The sequence below is a fragment of the Chlamydomonas reinhardtii genome, chromosome 8 (genome assembly GCF_000002595.2).
Source record: "Chlamydomonas reinhardtii strain CC-503 cw92 mt+ chromosome 8, whole genome shotgun sequence".
Lineage (NCBI taxonomy): Eukaryota > Viridiplantae > Chlorophyta > Chlorophyceae > Chlamydomonadales > Chlamydomonadaceae > Chlamydomonas > Chlamydomonas reinhardtii.
The window spans coordinates 3,648,135-3,669,058 of NC_057011.1; the positions used below are offsets into that span (position 1 = coordinate 3,648,135).

Sequence of the window (20,924 nt, forward strand, 5' to 3'; positions counted from 1 at the left end):
CGCCGTGCGTGCGGAAGCTGCTGAGGCGGCTGCTGGGGCCGCCCATCACGTGGCCGATGCCGTGCCCGTGCCCCAGGCTGCTCAGCAGCTTGCGGCTGGGGGAGGCATCTGGGTCGGCTACGGAGTCGCCAGGCAGCACCGACTGGAGTCGCATGACGGACAGGTTGGTGGTGGAGGGCTCGGAGATGGGGGGCGGCGGCGGGGCCGCACGCAGCTCGTGCACTGCACGGGGCAAGGCGCGGGAGTGAGGGGCGGAGGGTGCGGGTTGCGCACAGAGGAGGGCTTGGTGCTGGGTGCAGGGTGCAGGACAGGGAACGACAGGTAGGCTGCGGCCCACTTGAGTATCACAGCAGGTAAATGGCAAGGGTGCCATTCATCCGCACCGTGCCGTTCCTCGGTGCGGCCCCCCACCCTCCACACCCGCTCCGCAGGCCTCACCTGAGGAGCGCTCGCTGTCATTGGACCCGCGTAGGGGCAGGTCCGGGAGCTGGGTGGGGACTTGCGTGGGCGGCGACTCGCCCTGTAGGTTGAAGCCAGCACACGTCGGCATGGGAGCCTTGCAACCTGTGCCAGACCTGCTCTCCCTCAATCGTACTGCTGTCTTCTCCCCGCCTGGCAAGGTCAGCTTTCCCGTGGGACCGCGCGCTGAGCCGCCACGCCTTCTGTCAAGTATGCCCAGGACAGCTGGCAACCAACCGGGTCACCGGCCCATGGCAGTCCGTCCCATGACTCCTATTCTGCCACTCCCACGCACCCCCCCCCCCCACACACACACACCTGGCGACGAAACCAGACGTCCACCGCCACCTGCTCGTGTAAGGTGTAAGACGTGGGGGCTTGTGAGAGCTGCACCTGCGGAAACTCCACTGGGTAGAGGTTTGCAAGCGTCTCGATGTCGCTGGGGCGCGACGCCTCTTGGTCGGTGGTGGTGGGGTCGAAGCGCAGGGCATCGGCGAGCGGAGGGAAGTTGAAGTCGGTTCCGCGACGGTCAAACGGATTGTAAGGCGCGAATGAGGTCTCTGGTGCGGCTGGTGCCTCGATAGCCTCCTCCGATTGAGCTCGCTGGGCCAAGCTCGCGTCAACATCGAGCGAAAGGCTTCCGCCTGGCTGGAGCCCCGCAGCGCTCTGGTTGTTGCCCATTTCAGATTTTGTTTTCTTATCGTATCATTCTTTAAAGCTGCATTGCTTGGCAGAGGCCTGTGCGGCTCGTGCGAGAAAGGACGACTGGTCTGTCGTTGTCTGTAGTTCCTTCGGTCTGCCGTTTGTGCTACGTCACAGGCTAACAAGACATTGTATTACAGTATGTGTTCGGTCTTTCCATGCCGAATCACTAGTTAAAACCAGGTGTCCTTCTGACACCCCTCGCCCCCACAAACCACGTCCCCGTAGCCGAAGTGCCTCACCGTATCCAGTACGGTATGCCGCAGCACACGCCCCTAACACACCCTATGCCATCGCATCTTCTGGATTTCCAGGACTCTTCTCCGCAACACGGGCAGAAGTAATGGAGTATCAAGGCTCTTGGCTGGCATTCCGACAGCCACTCACGGCGTGCACGCCCGTACCAAGCCCTGATGTCGGCGACTGCAGAGAAGGCGCGTGCGGTCCACCTCCCTGCAGTGCCCGCCGCACACTCAGGCAGTGTTCTACTTGCAAAGCACCGCACATATCGATGGCATACAAACCACCAAACGCTGCGCATGACGGCCGCCTACAGGGCATCGCCAGGTCAACACGAAGTACCGGAGTATCGCTAAGCCCGCTTGCTGGGCTCGGGGGCCGCCGCCGCCTCCGCCTTCGCCTCCTCCGCCGCCGCGTCCGCCTTCTTGGCAGCCTCGGCCTCCCGGATGCCCTGACGCAGTCCCAGCACTGCATGGGGTAAATGGCACACATGGCGCATTGGGCGCGTTGGAGGTGGTTTGAAGGCGTTTACGAACACTTAAAAAGGCGGCTTCCAATGGCATATAGTCAGGAGGTCAACCCACGAGGTCAACCCCTATGCCTGCTCCTTTGAAACTGCAACGGCAGCCGACCCGGACCTTCTGTCACAGCGTCTCCCTTCGCCAGGTCACCTGGTCCAAACATGGCGCCCCCTCCGTTCACAGCGTTCCTACTCGCTCAGAGTTCTCTGCCTCACCCCCTCTTTTGAATCGGGTTCAGTTTAGTTGGGCTGGTATTTACAATCCCCCCCCCCTTCGAACCCCGTTCCCCCGTTCCCAATTCCGCCGTCTCTTGCATCCCTGTCTCCGCCGCTCCCCGCAGCTGCTGGCTCACCCACGAACAGGTTGGTGACGGTGAGCAGGCTCTCCGCGGCGCCGTGCAACCAGTCCACATTGGCCAGGCTGGTGCCGTACGCCGTCTTGGCTGCGCGTGTGTGTTGGGGCGTGTGTGCATCACTGCATGTGTGCATGTGTGTGCGTGCATACGTAGGTGAACAATAGATGGTAGCCCTTTCATGCGACAGCGTGTTTACAGTATGCCCCCACGCGCTCACGCCGCAGCACTTGAAAGTCTGCTAACCCAACGCCACATACCCGCACCCGTCCCTGTCCGCCGCCCCCACATCTTGTGCTGCCCCCAAGCAAATCGTCCGACAGCCCAACAGGCAACAGCCCCACGCTCCGCCAACCCGAAGCAACCTCGCCCCCTGTCCCAGTCCATCACCACCCCACACACACACCACGACAGCCGCCTTGGACCCGAACCCGGTCTCCGACTTCGATCCTGAGCCTTCACTGGCCTTACCGTAGATGCCGGCGGGAATTGTGGCCCCCACGAAGGCCAGAAGGAAGTAGAACCCGAATAGCGTCAGCTTGGGAGTCTTGCCGGACTTGGTGAGGTAGAACAGGAAGCACAAGTAGGGAAACAGCGACATTGCGAAAAGCTGCGGCGCCAGAGACTGCGACGTGGGGCACATGATGGGATGGGTGCCGAGGGGATGGTGGGTGGGTGTCGGAACGGAAGTGGGAGGGAGGGAGCAGAGGTGGAATGGAGTAGTCATGCGTGGGGTGAGACGATCGACACGATGTGCTGATGAGAGGTGTGCCATGGTCATTCCTGGAGTCTCTGTGGAGCCTCACCCCTCCCTCCAGCTCGCACGGCAGCCAGGAAGGCAGCCAGGAAGGCCCCACATGCCCCGGCGACCTCCGCCCCCGCTTAGGGGTGGGGTGCGTGCGGCGTCCACCCGCCGGCATCCCCAAATGGGTCGCCTCTTGCCATGCAAGGTCACTTGCCCTATGGCTTACCGCAGTGTTGACATCAGGGGCCCACGCCTGGTCGAACGGGAAAACCTGCGCCACTTGCAGAGGCATTCCTGAGCGGTTCTCTTGCATATGCAACGTGTCTCCTAGTCGTGGCACAAGCTTCATTTCACATGGTGTTTGTCTCCGCAGCGGTAGAGGGCACCCGGTGAAAGGTTTGAGCCTGCTACTAGTCGCGGAGCGCAGAAGCGACGAACGTTGTGCCTGGAGCTGCATGATATTCTATTGTGAAGCAATAAAAGCGTTGTGTCCCGAGAACTAGTTGAAATTGTACGGGTGCATCGGCGCTGGTGCTGTAAACTGCTCCTATTAGCTCGGCAAGTAATGCTGCCATCATCACTTCGTCCGCGTGGTTAACTCAGCTGGCAAAACGGGTTAGCAAAAGAGTAGTGAAGTCGAGCCATCATCTTTCCGCGCCATTTGCGCACTTGCGAGCTGCACCCAGTTAGCGGCCGACACGTGCCTTTACACACGCGTCTACTGCGGGGGTGACTCTTCACAGGGCCGAACCGCAGTGACTTTGGGCTTGGGTAACGACTGGTGCGCGGCCCTTGACACGTCGCTTCGAGGAGTGGAGGAGAGCGCGGAGCGCAATGGTGGAGGGGTAGGTGGCCACCTCTGCCGGGAGTGCACCATACCATCTATGGCCTACATCTCTTCATGTGCACCTCCCGTTATGCCCAGTGGCTGCCCTTAAGTACAGCCATCGAGCTGCCGCAACTACCATATCTGCCGCGCACACCGGCCCCCGTGCCCATGCCACCAACAAAACCCCCCGAAACACCCGGCGGCAGGCACCAGTGCCACCGTGTGGCCGCAGCGCACCGCAAGCTGCTGGTGGGCAAGAGCTTCCAGGCGCGGTCGCCCAACGGCCGCTTCAAAGAAGGTGAGAGGAGGGGATGCGAAGGGCCGAGGGTGAGACGCGTGGCGCGTTGGGGTGCGCAAGCCCGTGCGTGAGCGTCTTAGACTCCACGGCAGTATCGCATGAACGGCAACTGTGACGGTGGGTATTTGTGACGGTAGCTGTTCGCGGCAGTCGCCACATAGTTATTGGATGCGCGTTGTGCTCGTAGGCGCGGCGCTTATCAATGCCAAGCCGCTGACGCGCATCGAGGTGCACGGAAAGAACCTGTTCTACTTCTTCGGCGGTGATGTGCCCCAGCAACAGCAGCAACAGCAGCCGCTACGGCCTGAGGTGGTCGGGACGCCGGAGGCGGCAGTAGCCGCCGCGGCGGCGGTCGCCGCGACCACCGCTGCCACGCCCGACGCTCCGCGGCGCGCCAGCCGCGCTGCCGCCGCGGCCTCCGGAAGTCCCGCGTCAGCAGCGGCTGCTGCCGCCAAGAGCAAGGGCAAGCGTGGCCGAGCTGCAAAGGAGGATGAGGCCGAGGCCGCCGGGGGCGCTGCTGCTGCCGCTGAGGCCGGGCCGGCGGGCGGCGAGGTGGTGGTTATGCATGTGCACTTCGGCATGAGCGGCGCCTTCAGGACCATGGAGCTGCCCGGCCTGCCGCCCACTGACACCACCCGCCTGGAGCTGCTGCACAAGGTCAGTGTGAAAGGGAAAACGCAGACTGTGGTGTGTGTGTGTGTGTGTGTGTGTGTGTGTGTGTGTGTGTGTGTGTGTGTGTATGTGCGTGTTTGTCAACAACGAAGCGTGTGGGTAAGGTTGGAGGCGTATTCGTGCGTGCGCGTGTACCCTCCCTGCTCCAGGTGGTATTTTGCAGTCCCTTGCGGGGTCTGACCTCCCCCTCTGGTTGGCCCTGTTCCCTCACAGCCCTACCCCTCACACGCCTCCCCCCTCCTCCTCCTCCGCTCTCGTCCTCCTCCCCTCTCCTCCTCCTCTCCTCTCAGGGCGCCGGCCTGGTGGCCCACCTGTCCGCCATGACGGTGGCTCACGGCGGCCCGGCCTTTTACGTGACCAAGGCGGCGGCGCTGGGGCAGGACCCGCTGCGGGAGGACGCCGACAAGGAGGTGCGCCGAGGGGGGGGCAGCAAGGGTGTGCGCAGTTGGTAAGGAGTAGGGTGTAGGGAGCAAAAGTGGGAATGGGAGTGAGGGAGCGAGCGTGGCCGTGGCGCATGGGCCATGGGTGTTGGCGTACCGTAACAGCCGTAGCAGGCATGTCGCGACTCGGGCTGTTACGAGGTGCGAACTGCAATGCCACATGTGACACCGCAACCTGCAACGCCCACTCTCCGCTGGAGTCAATGCACCCCTCTTGCCCGTCCACACCTACGCAACGGTCCGCGGCACTGGTCTACCGACACCCAACACGCCCCCTGCTGCTGCTGTGGTGTTGACATTGCAGGTGCTGTGGGCCAAGGTACAGAAGAGCAAGAAGTCCATCGGTGAGCTCTTGAGATAGCCTTTCTTTCGGGCGCGCCTGACCTCCGCCTGGCATGGCAGGAACCACATTCCAACAAATGCGTACACGAGCGCCATCTCCCCCACGGCCGCGCCAGTCCTTGCCACTGCAACAAAGCGCATGCTTATCTCATGACATCCCTCTCACAACACTGTCTCATGACATCTCTCTCACAACACACGATCACGCACTCAATGACATGCACAGGTCTGGTGCTGATGGACCAGACGCTCATCGCGGGAGTGGGCAACATCTACCGGGCAGAGATCCTGTACAAGGCACGTGTGCATCCAGAGCTGCCCGCGGCCTCCGTCAGCCGCGAGCAGTTCGACCGCATCTGGTGGGTGATGAAGCAGGGCAGGGGAGGGAGAAGGGGAGGAGGAGGGAGCAAGGGGAGGGGGAGGGGGGAAGTGGAGGGGAGGGGAAGGCGGAAACGGAGGCGGCGGGAGCCGCCCAGCCACGCCTTGAGCTGCGCACATGCGTGGCGCAGCACCTTGCGCCCCCTGCGAAGCGAAATTATCATATTACATGGAGAACACGTAAAGGCGTCCTGGAACGCTTTGAAGGAAAGAAAGGCGAAGGCGGGTGTCGGCTGTGACTTCCGCCGTTCTGGAAAGTGTACGAGTTCCTGGGACGGGGAGTACCAGTACCCAGCCCCGCCCGGCCCCACGCCAAACCCGCCCGCGTTGAACCTCCTTCTTGATGAAATGCATCCCACCCCTATCCCCGAAAGCGCCACCCTGAGCCATGTCGCTCCCCATTTCCGCGGGAGCACCCATGGCAAAGGGGCCCACAAGCAAATTACATATCCATTGCGGACATACCTTTGCAACATTAGGTAAACATTAGCAGAAAACATTAGCCACACGCGTTGACGATTCCTCACAGCTCCGAGAGACCAACCTGAATCTCGAGAATGGTCGACATTGCCGCTGTCGATGAGACATTCAAGCGTCTGCAAAGCCACAAGGGCGTACTAGGGATCATTGTCATCAACGCGGAGGGAATTGCTATCCGCACGACCTTTGACAACGACCTGACCGTCCAGTACGCGGCCCTGGTCTCGCACTTCACCGTCAAGGCGCGCTCAGCTGTGCGGAAACTGGATGGGGATAACGACCTCAAGTTCCTGCGGATACGCTCCAAGAAGCACGAAATTATGATTGCGCCAGAGTTTGAGAGGTCGCATGAATACTATCTGGTCGTGGTGCAAGACCCCTCACGAGAGGCGTGAGATGGCATAGGCGGGTGCGGAGGCGCTAGCGGCGATTCAGCTTGCGTGGCATGCGCCTGGCCACAAGGGGCCGCTTGATAACGCGGCATGTATTCCATTCTGTTAGTTAGGACTATTGCCGGCCGGGGAGCGGGCGGCGTCGCGAAGGGGGGAGTTATAGGTGCAAGGAGTTAGCTGCCTTGCACAAGGTGCGTGGGGAGAAGCCCCCAGGCTGGCCGTGGTTGGACCTTGGGGCCTGGGACTGCTGGACGTGTGAAGCAGCTGCAGGTTGCTGCAGCTGCACCGCTTATGTACATAACAGATGCAGATGATGGAGAGGAGAAGGTGGCTTGCAGACAAATGCAAGGACACAAAGCTTGTCTGTGGGCGTGGCATGTCACACGGGGCTTCCGTCGCTCAGACCCCTGTAAACGTAACGGTGACGGGGCTCGTCATTTTCTTGAATCAAACAGCATGGGCGTAAGGGGCTCTGCTACTAAACAGGGTGGTCTGAGGCCCTTCTTTGCGGTGGTGCCCACTCGCCCACACAACGTGGGCGATGGTCCCGATGCAAGTGGGTCATCCCCGGCAGCTGGGGTGTAGCTAACTCGGCAGTGCCGCGCGGGGTTCCTGGGTAAACAAGGCGCTGGCAGTCGCCAGCTGTCGTGTACCAGCACCCGTACGCCCACACCGCTTCAAACCTTCAGCCTCATAGCACAGCCAAGACTGAGGCGACTGAGAATGAGAGACGCTTTGCTCAGTCTTGCTGGCGACCACGCAACGCACGTGAACATTCCTAGGAGGTCATACACGTCCCAATCCACGGTCACAGATCTCAAGCACCATTCGTACAGCCCCAGATCATAGCTAGACTACAGGCCACGACCCACGCACGCACCAGCGCTGCCACGCGAACACGTGCCATGCGGCGGCTTGGCGCATCCGCTAGCTAGTTTGGCGCATCCACCCAACCCGTCCTGCGGCATGCTTCATATCGCTCCCCCCCGGAGGCGTCTAGCCCGACATACCGGTATACATCGCACCAACCTGCTCCCCGCAATACGGCCCCTGGTACTCCAGCGCCCGCGCACAAGTCACTGTCCGCCCCTCAGCCGTGAGGCCCCACCCCCACGCACACACGCACACACGCACACGCACACGCGCACACACACACACACACACACACACACACACACACACACACACGCGTCGCTACTAGGGCCCTCGTCGCGCCGCGCGCCGCACATTACACCTCCTCGTCCCCCTGCCGAGAAGCCCATTACTAGCCACATCTCAACCAGCAATCACGTGTCCACCCACCCGCCGCAGGTACCACTGCGTGGACCTGCTGCAGCGCGGCTTCGTGGCGGGCTCCATCATCACCGTGGACCCGGCCGATGCACGGGAGCTGGGCAAGCCCTGGACTCGCAGGTGCGCGGCTGGGCTCGGCTGGGCTGGGCTGGGCTGGGCTGGGCGAGTGGGCGGGCTGGGCTGGGCTGGGCGAGTGGGCGGGCTGGGCTGGGCAGCGGGAGGGTGGCTTAGGTGGGGCGAGGGTTGGGGGCGGCGGTGATGGTGAGCAACCGGAGCAGAGGGTGTTTGGCATGAAACGTGAAAGCTTAAGGCTGTGATACGTATGGCGAGCACACAATCTCATAGCACATGACGTTTGCATGCACGCTTGTGTGTGTGTGTATTTGTGTGTGTCTCCAGGTACATCTATAACCAGAAGAGCTGCGGCCGCTGCAAGGTGCGCGGGAGCAATGTCTGTGCGTGTCCGGTCGGGCGCTTCTGCAACAACAGTCTGCCTGCCGCAGACCCACCCACCATGTTCCCGCCTGCACACAAACCCACACATGCCTCCACCCTTTGCTGCACCGGTTGCAGGGCCCGGTGCGCACGTGGGACATGGCCGGCCGTACGGTGTACTGCTGCGAGACCTGCCAGCCGCTCAACCCCAACAGGGCCGCCGGCAAGGCCGCTGGCGGCGGCGGCAGCGCCAAGAAGGGTCGTGTTGCCGGTAACGGCAACGGTAACGGTAACGGTAACGGCAACGGCAACGGCAGGGTCATTGGGGAGCCGGAGAGCGACCAGGAGCGGGGGCAGGAGGAAGCCCAGGAGGACAGCGAGGAGGAGAGCGAGGCGGCGGTGCAGATCGCGCCGGCGCGGCGGGCGGCCATGGCAGCGGGCCACAGCGGCCGTGTGTTCGTGAGCCACTGCGCCCCCGACGACCCCGCTGACGTGGAGCCGGCCAAGGTGCGTGGGTGTGAGTTTGCGTGTGTATGTGTGCGTTTGCATTTGTGCGTTTGCATGCGCACGCCTGCTGTGTCAAGTCGGAGACGAGGAAGACAAGCAAGCTCAAAGTTGTTGCATTGAGCTTGCATGGGACAGACCTCAGGCTACATGCCTACCTGACTGCACGCCCGCCTGCTGCCATGCGCCCATCCATCTATCCGCCCATGCGCCCCACGGCCCACGCGCGCAGTTGACCGTGAAGCTGCTCAAGGAGCGGCTGACGGCCCTGAACCTGGACACACGCGGCGCAAAGCCGCAGCTGGTGGCACGGCTGGAGGCCGCATTGCGCTGGCAGCAGCCGGGGCACGCCCACGACCCCACCGCCCAGCAGGCCGCCAACACGGAGGCGGCGGCGGCGGAGGAGGATGTGAAGGAGGAGCAGGCGGCGGCGGATGCGGCGCCAGCAACGCCGCCGCAGAGCAAGCGCGCGCGTGGCGAGGGCGCCGCGACCGCCGCCGCGGCCGCGCCCCCGGGAGATGAGGCTGGCAAGGCTGGCGGCTTCGAGGAGGTGCAGGCCGAGGCTGTCCAGAAGGCGGGCGCTGATGGCGACAGCGACAGCGACAGCGCCGTCACTCTGGACCGGGCGGAACAGGCGCTCACTGACAGCATGGCACCGCCGCCGGCTGTGGGGGTGGCGGCGGTGGTGGCGGCGGCGGCGGCTGGTGAGGTTTTGGGGTTGCGTGTTTGTGCGCGAGAATCACCGGTTGCCTGCGCTGTTTTGCATCTGCATCTAGTCTGTGTGTCGCTCCTGCCTCACCTGCTTGTTCCTTCTGTCCCTCCTGTGGTCCTTGTAGGTGACGGCGTCGCCGCCGCCGCCGAGCCCAAGTCCGACCTCGCCGCCACCCTGCGCCGCCACAGCGTGGCTCAGCTCCGCCTGGATCTGCAGCGCCGCCGACTGCCCTCCAGCGGCGTCAAGGCCGTCCTCGTCGAGCGCCTGGCGGCTGCGATGGCCGCTGACGGCGCCGCCGCGGCCGCGGCGGCCGCCGCGATGCAACTGCCAGAGTCTCCGGTAGCGGTGGCAGCGGTGGCGGTGGCGGCTGACTCGCCAGCGCTTCGCACGCCGGTGGCGCAGACGACGGCGCCGGCGGCACCCATGGGTCCGCGCAAGGGCCCGCGGCCAGCAGAGCCACAGAGCGTGGAGACGCCCACCATCGCCGCCGCTGGCGTTGGCGGCGCCGCCGCTGGCCTCAGCTTCGCGGCCGCCGCCACGACGCCGCCGACGGTGGAGGGGCCGGCTGCTGCACCGGCTGCGAGCACGGCTGGCGGCGCCGCCGCCGCTGCGCGGGCTGGTGCTGGGGGCAAGTACGACATCACCCCTGGTATCCAGGGTCTGCGGATGACGTCGGCCAAGGTGGGAAGCGAGGAAGTGGGAGGTGGGAGGAACGAGAGTAGCCAACCACAAGGACGGATAACAGCAGTGCCTGCTGCACTGTAGCCCCGCACCACTCAGGGCCGCACGCTACCCAAATCTTATCTCCAAATATGCCTTGCCATCTTGCACTTTCTTGCTCTTCTTGTGTTACTGTAGGACGCGGCTCTGGAGAAGCTGCTGGCTGGAGAGAACCGGGCGGTGGAGCACGTGGCGCTGGAGGACGACGAGGTCAGCGCGTGGAGGGGTGTGTTAGATAGAGGGCTGAGGGTGTTAAGAGGGCTGCGTGTGTTATAGGGTTGAGGGTGTGTTACGAGGGCTGGATGTTTTAGAGGATTCGGTGTGCGACTTAACAACAGGAGGGCATTTCGCTCTATGGCACTGAGCCCCCAACCAACGTGCATTCACACGCACGCCTACACGCACGCTGCACCATCTCTTCGTCCCAGCGCATCTACACGGCTCCGGTGCTTATGCGCAATCAGTGCTGCAAGGGATCCCTGCTGATGCACGCATGCGCTGGCACTGGGCCGACCCTTTTTTCCTGTCCTCTCTGAGTCACACGCTCACGTAGCGCGCGCACACACTCTATTTGCGCTTTATTTTCCTGGTGCTCCTTGAAACACACGCACACACATACACACTCACACACCCGCTCATCCACACGCCCACACACACGCCCACACACATACAGGTGGTGGACCTGCTGTCTGCCTACCCAGTGCCCTCCACCCGCAAGCGGGCTCGGGCGCTGCAGGAGCTGGAGGAGCAGCACCAGCAGTAGGCGTAGTCTTCTTCTGTGAAGGAAGCAGGACGGCAGCGGCGTGAAGAGCGACGGTCGTGACGGCCATACGAAGGAAGCGATCGCCTCAAGCTGGTGGCATCATGCCACTACCACTTGCAGTCACATGTGTATATGCGTGTATTTGAAAGGGCACAGTTGCAGTCGCGTGTGTATGTATGTTGAAGGGTATAAGGGGCAGGTATGTGTGTGCGCGGCGCAGGGGCGGCATTCTGTCGTATGCGGCGTGCGGGACCGGGAGGCCGCTTTCGTACATGGAAACTTGCAGCCGTGCTGGGGTGGTTTGGTGTGCGGTGCTATTCGTTTCCTTGCGTGTTTGGCATTGGCAGTATAGTAGGCAAGGGGTGATATCGGATAGCACGTGCATGCGGCGGTGTGTTCATGTCACAAGACGGTACCAAACGGGCGCCAAGTCCGTCGTGCGGGTGTGGGGCGGACGTTATAACCACATTCGGCAATGTGATATACATATCGGCAGGCGGGCGAGAGCAGGATGGGTGGCAGGATGGGCAGCAGGATGAACTCATTGCTTACGGCAGAACGTTTGAAAGCGAGATTGGAGGACGGCGAAACAACAAGCGCGCGGGAAGGGGGCGGGGGGGAGGGCCACCGTGCATTGGCCACTGGACATCCACTCACGGAATTCGGACCAGCCCCTGCTGTTGATCATGACGGAACGTGCCGGGCAAGTTGTTAACTCGCGAAAGCTGTGTGTGTGTGTGTGTGTGTGTGTGTGTGTGTGTGTGTGTGTGTGTGTGTGTGTGTGTGTGTGTGTGTGTGTGTGTGTGTGTGTGTGTGTGTGTGTGTGTGTGTGTGTGTGTATGTGTGTGTGTGTGTGTGTGTGCGCATGTGTGCATGTGTGCATGTGTATTTATGTGTGTGCATGCGCAGATGCGCTGGCTGGCACGCAAGGGAGGACGAGCCTCTGTTGCAACCTGCAGCTCCAGATAGGAATACAGGGGAGGCTGAGCCTCTGCTGGTGAACACAGAACACTGAGGACACCGGGAAGGCCTATAGGACACAGTTTCAGACCGTGCACCGGTGCCTGAGCTCCGATGCGCTCAGCGGCTCAGGTCACGCGTTCGCACAGTGATTGCCGTGATTCGTATCGAGCGCACGTGCTCCAAGATACCTGCTGAGTCATGATGTAATTGGGAGCGCAAGGGAGGATCTGGCTTGAGTCAGTGTTACATGCAAGTGATGCACGCCAATCGGATTGGCCAAGGCATGGGAATTGTTAATCGCAGTGGTCCCACCTCGCTGCACCTCAGCAGCAAGAGTGCCTGCCATACCATGTCGTTCCCTTCCGCAGCGTAACAGCGTTCACTTGCCGCCATCATTGCTCCAGCGCATCTATACGGCGCCTGATTTCAAGCAGTACGGTGCATTCATCACGCCACGCCATGTCAGCATCGTAAGCCCCCTCTACTCTCATATGTATACATGTCGCGACAAACCTCTAGTCTACAATACCACAATCACGCATACACACACACGCACACAATGCATGTTACTACTTACTTGCAGTTGCTCGTTCGGATGGATGAGTAACAGATCCCGCACTCTACTGGATGGGGCCTCAGACCGCCCTTATCACCCACAGACACACTCCCCGCGACAGCACAGGAGTCCTCAGCCGTTTTCTGTCCAGCTATGCTAGCCACTAAGCGAAATTGAAGCACCGAGCATCGCAATTTGCATCCTGCATGAAGCGAACATTCACATACACACATACGGATGCGCGTCAGCAAACTTCCAGCCAGCCAGCAACTCGTCGGTACAGTAACGCCGGCGTTCGACCAGCCGCGCACTCTTGCCCTGCCGCTGCCAATTGTATGCCATTTGTTGGGTTCTGGGAAACAGCTGCACCCTACGGGACTTTACCAACTTGCCTTACCACTGTCCCATCGCACACATACACACAAACGAAGCGAAGGCACGCGGGCGAGGGCACAGCACCAACGGCATAGCCGGACGAGATTGTAGGCCCCTGCCAAAACCTTCCATCCATCCAAGCCCGCGTCAGGGTTCATCATAGATGAAGTTCTGTCCGGCATTGCCCCCAGCCACACACACACACACATCAGCAGGTATGCGAGGTAACTTCAGGTAACATCCGTAAACCGTCGCTTTGCTGCATCGCATACACTGTCTTTGCGCAACGTTTTCCTTGTGCTCTTTAACACACACATCAGCGAGTCACACTGCATCCTCCGTCATCACTTGCTCCAGCCTGTCACGTGGGCGCAAAACGGAAGCAAAACCTGCGCTCATCCTCACCATGCGTGCTGGTGCCTCTCGAGCACATGCTGCGCGCCAGAAGCGTACGTGCACAAGCACGAACGGTGCCGTACACACATGCCCCGCCACGCCTAGCCAGCGGTCAGTGGGTCCGTCCGAGCGCGTGCCACCATCCCTTCTCTGCCCTTTCGGACCGACATCTTGCCCGCCTACGCCTTCAGAAGGCAACAAAATCACATCATGGCCGTCACAGGTGCTCCCCTCACTCGCAAGCGTGGACTGACAACCCAAGACTGTCCTTCGCGTCCAGCACTGACCCATAAATTTCGCAACCCCGGCCCGCAAAAGCTTCCCCAACACAGATGTCGCCACGCAAACCTCAAGGCCATGTGGTCGCGACCAGGCCAGCCTAAGAAGTGTACGCAAACACGCGAGGCCTGAATCACCGTCATGCTCTATCCTCCGCCTTGCATGGACTGCCCCACCAATGGCTACTGGATACATGCCGCATGCAGATCGCAAATCGCTCTCAGGTCATCTGAAGAAATCTTGCAGAGCTAGTTGCGGGAGGAGTTGGCGTGGCAACCACCACAGCGCAACACACGCCCCGTAGCAACGGCTAGTTTTGATACCCCGTGCGACAGCGCGATGGGTGCATGCAAAGCCGCAACTGCAAAGCCGCAACGCATGTTACCCGAAGCGCGCGCCAGCCTACACCTCCTGGCCACGTGCTTCTGGCGGCTTCCACAGTCCGCCCCTGTACCGCAGATGACGTCACCATGTATGCGTGGGTGTGCGTGTGTTATCTGCGTCCTAGCAAGCCTAGATCAGGCCACCACGTGGCCCAACCTGACGTCCACAATTCCAGCACCATCCTTCCATTCCTTGCCCGTTACGTTCCTTGTGCCATCGTCCTTGGATGGCATGCATTGTGAGTTCCGCGGTCTTCCCGACCACACACGGGTTGCCGCTGTCATTCATGTGCGCATCCGGCCACGTTTCGCCGCCCTCCCGCCCGCCCCCAAAACACAGCCGTACTTACGTTCTACACGCTCTCACCAAGCCCGCGCCGTTACTCCTTGTGACTAAAGATACAAGGCAACCTTACGCATACGTGCTCCTCCATGCAGGCGGCACGTCCGCAATGCGGCCCTCATCTGCCCACTTGAACATGCGCTGCATGCGCGGCTTGAAGAAAGTGGTGAGGCGGCTGACGGCTTGTAGGAAGGGCGCGGTGCGGTTGGTGACTGGCTCCGAGTCGTCGACGGCCTTGATCTCGTTCGCCTTCTTGGCGCATTTCCAGTGCTGCATGTGGAGTTTGGGGAGGAGCAAGGGAGAGGGGTGGCACGTGTCAGTGGAGCGCACAAGGTGAAAGAGCTATCCAGTCCCCCAAGGTCGCACGGAACCCCACACGTCTCGCCGCTTGGAGCAGTCTGGTACGTTACAGTTTAGGCACCCCTCTTCGGAACGCAAAGCCACTCCGGCCCCACTCCGGCCCCGCTCCCATTCCGAAATGGTAGCACTCACGTAGCAGGCTCGCGAATTGAAGACCATGGACAGGCGATTGGGGTCGTAGTTGAATTCCGGCGCGCCCAGAAACGACTCGGTCTTGCGGATGGCGGACAGCGGGTTCTCAGCGAGCTCGTTAGTGTACAGGACCAGGACCTGTAACGAATGGGTTCAACAGGAGTTTAGCAACCAATTCACATTGATTCAAGTAATGGCGTCACAGCACAACCTCGACCGCAATCCCCGTACGGTAAGAAAGGGGCATTTCAAATCAAAACCGTCCACAGCCTAGTACACGCACCGGGCCTTGACACTCCCGCACGTGCTCACATTGCCCGTCACAGACACACGCCGACACACACACACACACACACACACACACACACACACACACACACGGCTTCCGCATTACGAACACACACACACACACACACGCTCGGTAAAATGGTAGGTATCGGTAAGTAACTCCGTCGCGTCATTGGGCGGGCTTTCGTTTCGTTTTTTAACACACACACACACACACACACACACACACACACGCAGGCACGCGCCCGGCACGCACCTGGCCGGGCGGGAAGTGCGCAAGGTAGTTCTCCAGGAAGACGTCGTAGGCGGACCAGCCAATGATATCTGCAGCAGCGGGAGCAGCAGGAGCAGTGGGAGCAGGACACGGAGCCGGGTTAGGAAAGAAAGAAACGACCTGGAGCCAAGCAACTGGGACCCGGCAGGAAAGCGGCAGCAGCCGGTTGCGCAGCGCTATCAGCCTACATGACCCACCGATGGGGCCACAGAGGCGCACACCCCACCTGTGCGACGTGCCCCGTGACCATGGCCGCCTCCCTCGCACCGCGGCCCTTCATGCCTCTCTTCCGCATCGCCCCCTCCTCCCCCTTGTTCTGGTCTGGTGAAAACGACCCCCGCCCCCGTCCTCCCGGTCCCTCCCCGCTCCGCTCGTGTTAGCTTGGTTTGGTTTAGTTTGGGCTGGGATTTACAACCCCCCCGGCCGCCGGCACCCACTTCTCCGCGCGAAGCACTGAGCCTCCATCCACTGGCCGAGGCTCATGCCGCCGCCCCAGCCCACCGGCACCGCACTGTTGGACAGCTGGTTCTTGAAGGCACTCGCGCGCTCCACACACGCGTCCATCTCGTCAACCTCCTGGTCCACGAACGTTGCGAACGTGTGGTTCTTGACCTGTCCGGATGACGGGAAGATCGGGTACCAGTGCGATAAGGCGTAGACGCGGCGGCGGCATGTGCTGACGAGCGAGAGAGGAGGCGCCTGACCATGAGCCGCCGGCACCCGCCACAGCCCCCCATGGACCCTGTAATCTGTAGTACGGTATCCAGGCAGGCTCCAGGCCTCACGCCCGACCGACCTCACGACCTCGAGCACACTGCACCCCACAAGGCCGCACCCGCGCCCGCTGAAGGTTGGAGCCATTTGTGGGGCTCCGGCGCAACCGCCCCCGAAATACGGTACCTTCCATCGGAGAACAAGCTACCACATCGGGAACGGCGCACACACAACCCTGCCCCATACCCCGCACCTCCTCTAAACCCCGACCGCGCCGCAGCACTCCCGCGCGCGACGCACCTCTTTATGCAGCGGAAAGCGCTCATTGCGCTTCTGTTCCAAGAAGCGGCTCAGAGCTCGCTGCACCGGGTCACGCAGCACGACGATGATCTGCACGGCATAACACAATCGTCATAATGCGTGATAGTGGTGATGCCGAGTCACACACGTCAGATGATGTTAACACCGCCCAACAGGAACCGGCGTTGCCTGCTTGGCGACCCGGTATCCGCCTGCTCCGGCTGGCTGGTTGGGTGCTCGCTGTGATTGTGTGGCGGGGCGGGTCTGACGAGGCAAGTGTGACCCCTGGTGTTTTGCCCGCTGCCCGGCTATCTGGCGCTGCCCAGCCCACCGCCTGACGCCCACCCGCCTCCCCAGGCCCCGTCGCTGTCTGGAGCAGCACCCCACACACAACGCCCACATCACTCTGTCGCCCCAGCCGCCGCACCGCCTGTCTGACTCGCTGCTGCGTCCTGGCTGTCTCGGCCTTTGCTGAGTACCTAGCCTAGATTGCCGCCTGCCTGGTTGGCTGGCTGGGCGCTTGGGCACCTACCGTATGTGGCCGCAGGTTTGCCACATGCGTGCCCGCGACCTGCGAGTCTACTACTGGTTCTTTGGGACCCGGCCGCGGGGAACCTCATCACCACAACCACGCACCTTCATCTTGGGGTTGAGCATTTTCAATGTGAGAGGACAACACAAACAACTGCGGCAGGGGGAAACACGGTTGCAGACAACAGAGTTTAATGACGACTTGATGCCTCGTAGGCACAACTGGCGCCAACAAACGCAAAGCTTGTGTCAAACTTGGCGAAAGCCACAGAAATGGTTTCCGGGAACTGCGCCGTGCAGTACCACGCTATGTGCGGTTTTCGTACTGGGGCTAAACCAACTTCACCCCCGCAGCTTCGACAGCCCTGAGCCTCTCCGTGTGCTGGTGCGCGGGCAAGCGGGCTCAACCCAGTTAACCAAACGCTCCAGCCAGAGCCCTGTGTGTGCGTGTTATTAATGGCCCGCGGCCTCTGCCCCAGGCGTCCCCAGCAGGAAACAGCCGCTCCCCCAGCAGCCTCAGCCGCAGCCACAGCGCACCTGAAGTACGTTGTGGACCAGTCGCCCATTAACACGTCCGTCCGATTGAACTTTTCCCGCTGAATGGCTACTTGGAGGAGGTACGACTCAATGTGGTTGTCACATAACGTGGTCTTCGGCAAGTCCACGTTCCAGAAGAAAAGCTCTTTGCTAGGGCCCGCCCACCGGATGACCGGATTCTGAATGAGCTGTGAGGAGGAATGGGCATGTGCAGTACGGGGTTGGGCGAGTTCAGACTGTGTGAGGCAGGGGGGGTGCGTTAATGTGCCCGGGTTAGCAGCACACGGCAGCACGCCGTGCAGAGAAGCAAGGGAGTGGAAATGGGTCGGCTGTGCGACCGTGCGCGGCCTGCACAGCGGCAGACAGCTTCACTACGGTTGCCACTGCCTTCTGAAGGCACACGCAGGGGGAAGAGCTGTGCAAGCAGAGGAGAATAGGCGGCGCGGGGTCGGGAGGCTGCGAGTGCGAGGCGTGCGCAAGCCGCGTCCAACCGCGTTCACGGACCGCCCCACTTGTCTGACATACAGTACACTTCTCAACCCCCCCCCCAGAGGCCGCTGCCCAACGCAACACGGGCGCTCAATATCCCGTATGTCCGAAGTAATCAAGGAATGCATCTTAACCAGCGTCGCAAAGTACACGCGTCGGAACTCCCGAAAGCGCCGTGCTTTGCCTGAACTAATGACAGCCACTAGCATGGATATGCAGCTTCAAATTTGCCTTTGACAAACAATTGACAAACAGCCATGGCTCGTGAAACACATGGCAAACACACTGTCGAGTGGTCCTAGAACAAGGCGACGCCGCGCGCACAATCTAACCTGGTTCCATAGTGTGGACGTTCCGCACTGCGAAGAAGAAGAGAATGGCAACAGGTATAAGTCGACCGGCGTGAAAATGGAGAGGTCGCGAATCCGCCCTCCTAGCTGAATTCCTTGATTACCTTTTGCTGGCCTATTACAGAGTAGTGCGGGGGGCTGTACAGCTCCTCCATCGGCAGAGTCGTGTTTGTTTTGAGGCGCTCTTCCTTCAAGCCCAGGATAGCGAGGCCCGTAGGTAGTGTACATACCAGCAGCGCAGACGCTATCAATATACTTAAGCACGGCATTCCTATAGCAGGGGGTAAATAAGCAAGGTTTGTGACCCGCCTGTTCGACTCGGCGCTCGCACTGCTCGCGCGTTTCGTTATGATATGACGTAGTGACACGCTCAAGTCTATGCCTATACGGAGAACTAATGGAAAGACGGTTGGAACACTGCGCAACAAGCCCGGGTTGGAATGTTCCACGACGACGGCCCCATTCCGCCGCTCTTGCCGTCAGGCACGCACTTTGGATACTCAGCACAACGACAAAAATCAGCACATCAGCTCATTTAGAACTCTGGAAGACGGCTTGGGGCGCTGACATTGGGGCTTCCGAACAGTTAGGTTTCTGGTGTCGTGGACATGCTAAGATTGAAGAAACTGCGTGGATAATACAGCAGTAGCTAACAAGTCCATTGAGAATAAGCCAGCTCTGAATGGGATGGCATCAACCGTTTCCCGCGCAGCGCCTGCCCGGCAAGCTATTAGCGAGCGCGTATCGAACGCCTCTAGTCTCGTATTGCAAGCCTTCCTTAAGCCAGTACAACGCAAACCAGTACTACCTTTCGGTTAAGTTCTGTCACCGCGGCTTCAGAGCACTGCGGCCAGCAGGCGGGCGTTTCCGAGGCAGAGACACCGGCGGTGCTCGATCACAGCTTAGCTGCGAGCGGCGTGTCATTCAGCTGGTAGATGTAAGGACGCGGCTGCTGGCGCCGACGTGACCGCCGCCGCGACAAGTCGGCAAGGTTGCGGCTGGTTGCGTTCGCCTGCGGTGTGGCGAGCCGATTGGGGCAGGGGCCACGGCCAGCACGCCCTGTCATGTCCTATCATGTACGATATATGCATGCAACTGGGCATTGGCGTGGAGTTCCGAGGGACTGTGTGGGAGGTTGGGACGTGTCCATAAGTCCATGGGAGAAGCTACATTGCTTGCGCGCTGAACTTCGGGCAGAACTGGTGGGCTGGACGCTTGTGGACAGGGCGCTCCCACTGGTGGGGCGCCCCCCGGGAGGGCTAGCCAGAGGGGGGGGGAAGGACTCCAAGTGCCAGACTCCATGCCTCTCCATGCCCCGAAATCCCCTCGAGTGGGCGCGCGACCAACCCCCACACGGACCAAACCTTGTTGTTTAGGGGGAAAGCCCTCCATGTAATTCCAAAGTGGTTCCATTCGACACCTCTTGACGAGCGCTATCAGTGCCATCGACGGTCCTGTTCTGAGATTTATACGCGGGATTCTATCGATGGAAATCCCCTCAACCCAGCGCACCGCCTGTTCAAATCTCTGCCATGTGATTTACGGACAGAGTGCATCGGCACCCTTGCTCAGCATGAATTTGTGCGCACCAGAGCTTGGGAGCCTCGTCATGTCAGTGCGCAAGTGTTGATTGTGGGGACATGTGGCGACGTGTCCAAGCCAGGACGCGCACATTGGCCCTCCCACGCTTCGCTTGTATTTATTACGGCAGGGTGTGCATATGAGCCTCGTGGTGCTGCGTTTTACCCTTAGTTCTGCTTGTGGGGGCGTGGGGCGCGTCCCGAAATCCGCCAGGCTGGGCTCCCGAAACCCGGAGGACCCCCAGGGACAACTACCGACATCCTGATTTTGGTGCCCCAGAACTTCATCACCAGACCACCTCTGACAAATCCAAGAGTACTTGCGTAACGCTCTGACCGTGGGACCGTGGGACGATGTGGACACCTCCAACCGATTTCTGGCGGTGGTCAAAGGTGACGTGCTGTGCGCGAGCTGGGCCCTGCTGGACTGACCGGGAGTCGATGGCGGGTAGTGCCCAACACGCCTTCTGCATGTATGTACACACAAGTGCATGAGTCCATGCGAGCATGGCAGCGGGGCAGAGCTGGTGCAGACAGGTGCGTGCAGTAGCTCCTGCGCGGGCATCCTCAGAATCGAGGATGTTCGGAGCGCCATTCCGGGGACGGACCTCGCACAGGTCCCCGAAGGCAGCCCTGCGCAAATTGAATGAGCCGCGCGGAATGCATGGGTGGGTGCGGGCTTTGGATGCAGTCTACGAAGGGCACCAGGGCAGCAACGTGGCGTTCAAGGACCGGCAAGGACACGGGTGATCCGCGGGCCTCCCGGATCCCCGGGGCACACCCACGCCCACCAACTA

At 61.1% G+C, this 20,924-nt stretch overlaps 5 protein-coding genes across 5 annotated transcripts in view; 2 read left to right on the forward strand and 3 right to left on the reverse strand.

The window, feature by feature from the left end:
- The window catches only part of CHLRE_08g376400v5 (uncharacterized protein), a 10,000-nt gene extending 8,766 nt beyond the window's left edge, over positions 1-1,234 (reverse strand). The window contains exons 1-3 of the mRNA XM_043065179.1: positions 853-1,234; positions 439-520; positions 50-222 (exon numbers count right to left, since the gene is read on the reverse strand). Coding sequence (XP_042922180.1) covers positions 50-222; positions 439-520; positions 853-1,140 — 543 coding nt within the window. The 5' untranslated portion in view covers positions 1,141-1,234. The remainder of the gene's footprint in view (positions 1-49; positions 223-438; positions 521-852) is intronic.
- A 49-nt stretch (positions 1,235-1,283) lies between these two features.
- On the reverse strand, positions 1,284-3,484 carry CHLRE_08g376450v5 (uncharacterized protein). The gene is made up of 4 exons (XM_001694211.2): positions 3,246-3,484; positions 2,746-2,899; positions 2,275-2,364; positions 1,284-1,869 (listed from the first exon to the last, which is right to left on the reverse strand). The coding sequence occupies exons 1-4, from the start codon at positions 3,309-3,311 to the stop codon at positions 1,754-1,756; spliced, it is 426 nt and encodes a 141-aa protein (XP_001694263.2). The 5' UTR covers positions 3,312-3,484; the 3' UTR covers positions 1,284-1,753.
- Positions 3,485-3,584: 100 nt separating this feature from the next.
- On the forward strand, positions 3,585-6,276 carry CHLRE_08g376500v5 (uncharacterized protein). The gene is made up of 7 exons (XM_043065180.1): positions 3,585-3,864; positions 4,055-4,146; positions 4,334-4,803; positions 5,109-5,228; positions 5,563-5,602; positions 5,827-5,976; positions 6,110-6,276. The coding sequence occupies exons 1-7, from the start codon at positions 3,854-3,856 to the stop codon at positions 6,160-6,162; spliced, it is 936 nt and encodes a 311-aa protein (XP_042922181.1). The 5' UTR covers positions 3,585-3,853; the 3' UTR covers positions 6,163-6,276.
- Positions 6,277-6,434: 158 nt separating this feature from the next.
- CHLRE_08g376550v5 (uncharacterized protein) lies at positions 6,435-7,275 on the forward strand. The gene has a single exon (XM_001694329.2). The coding sequence runs from the start codon at positions 6,536-6,538 to the stop codon at positions 6,851-6,853; it is 318 nt and encodes a 105-aa protein (XP_001694381.1). The 5' UTR covers positions 6,435-6,535; the 3' UTR covers positions 6,854-7,275.
- Positions 7,276-12,471: 5,196 nt separating this feature from the next.
- CHLRE_08g376650v5 (uncharacterized protein) lies at positions 12,472-19,324 on the reverse strand. Its single transcript, XM_001694210.2, has 9 exons — positions 18,652-19,324; positions 18,530-18,556; positions 17,709-17,896; positions 17,277-17,325; positions 16,641-16,730; positions 16,064-16,238; positions 15,609-15,676; positions 15,065-15,202; positions 12,472-14,842 (listed from the first exon to the last, which is right to left on the reverse strand). The coding sequence occupies exons 1-9, from the start codon at positions 18,814-18,816 to the stop codon at positions 14,642-14,644; spliced, it is 1,101 nt and encodes a 366-aa protein (XP_001694262.2). The 5' UTR covers positions 18,817-19,324; the 3' UTR covers positions 12,472-14,641.
- Positions 19,325-20,924: the final 1,600 nt, after the last annotated feature.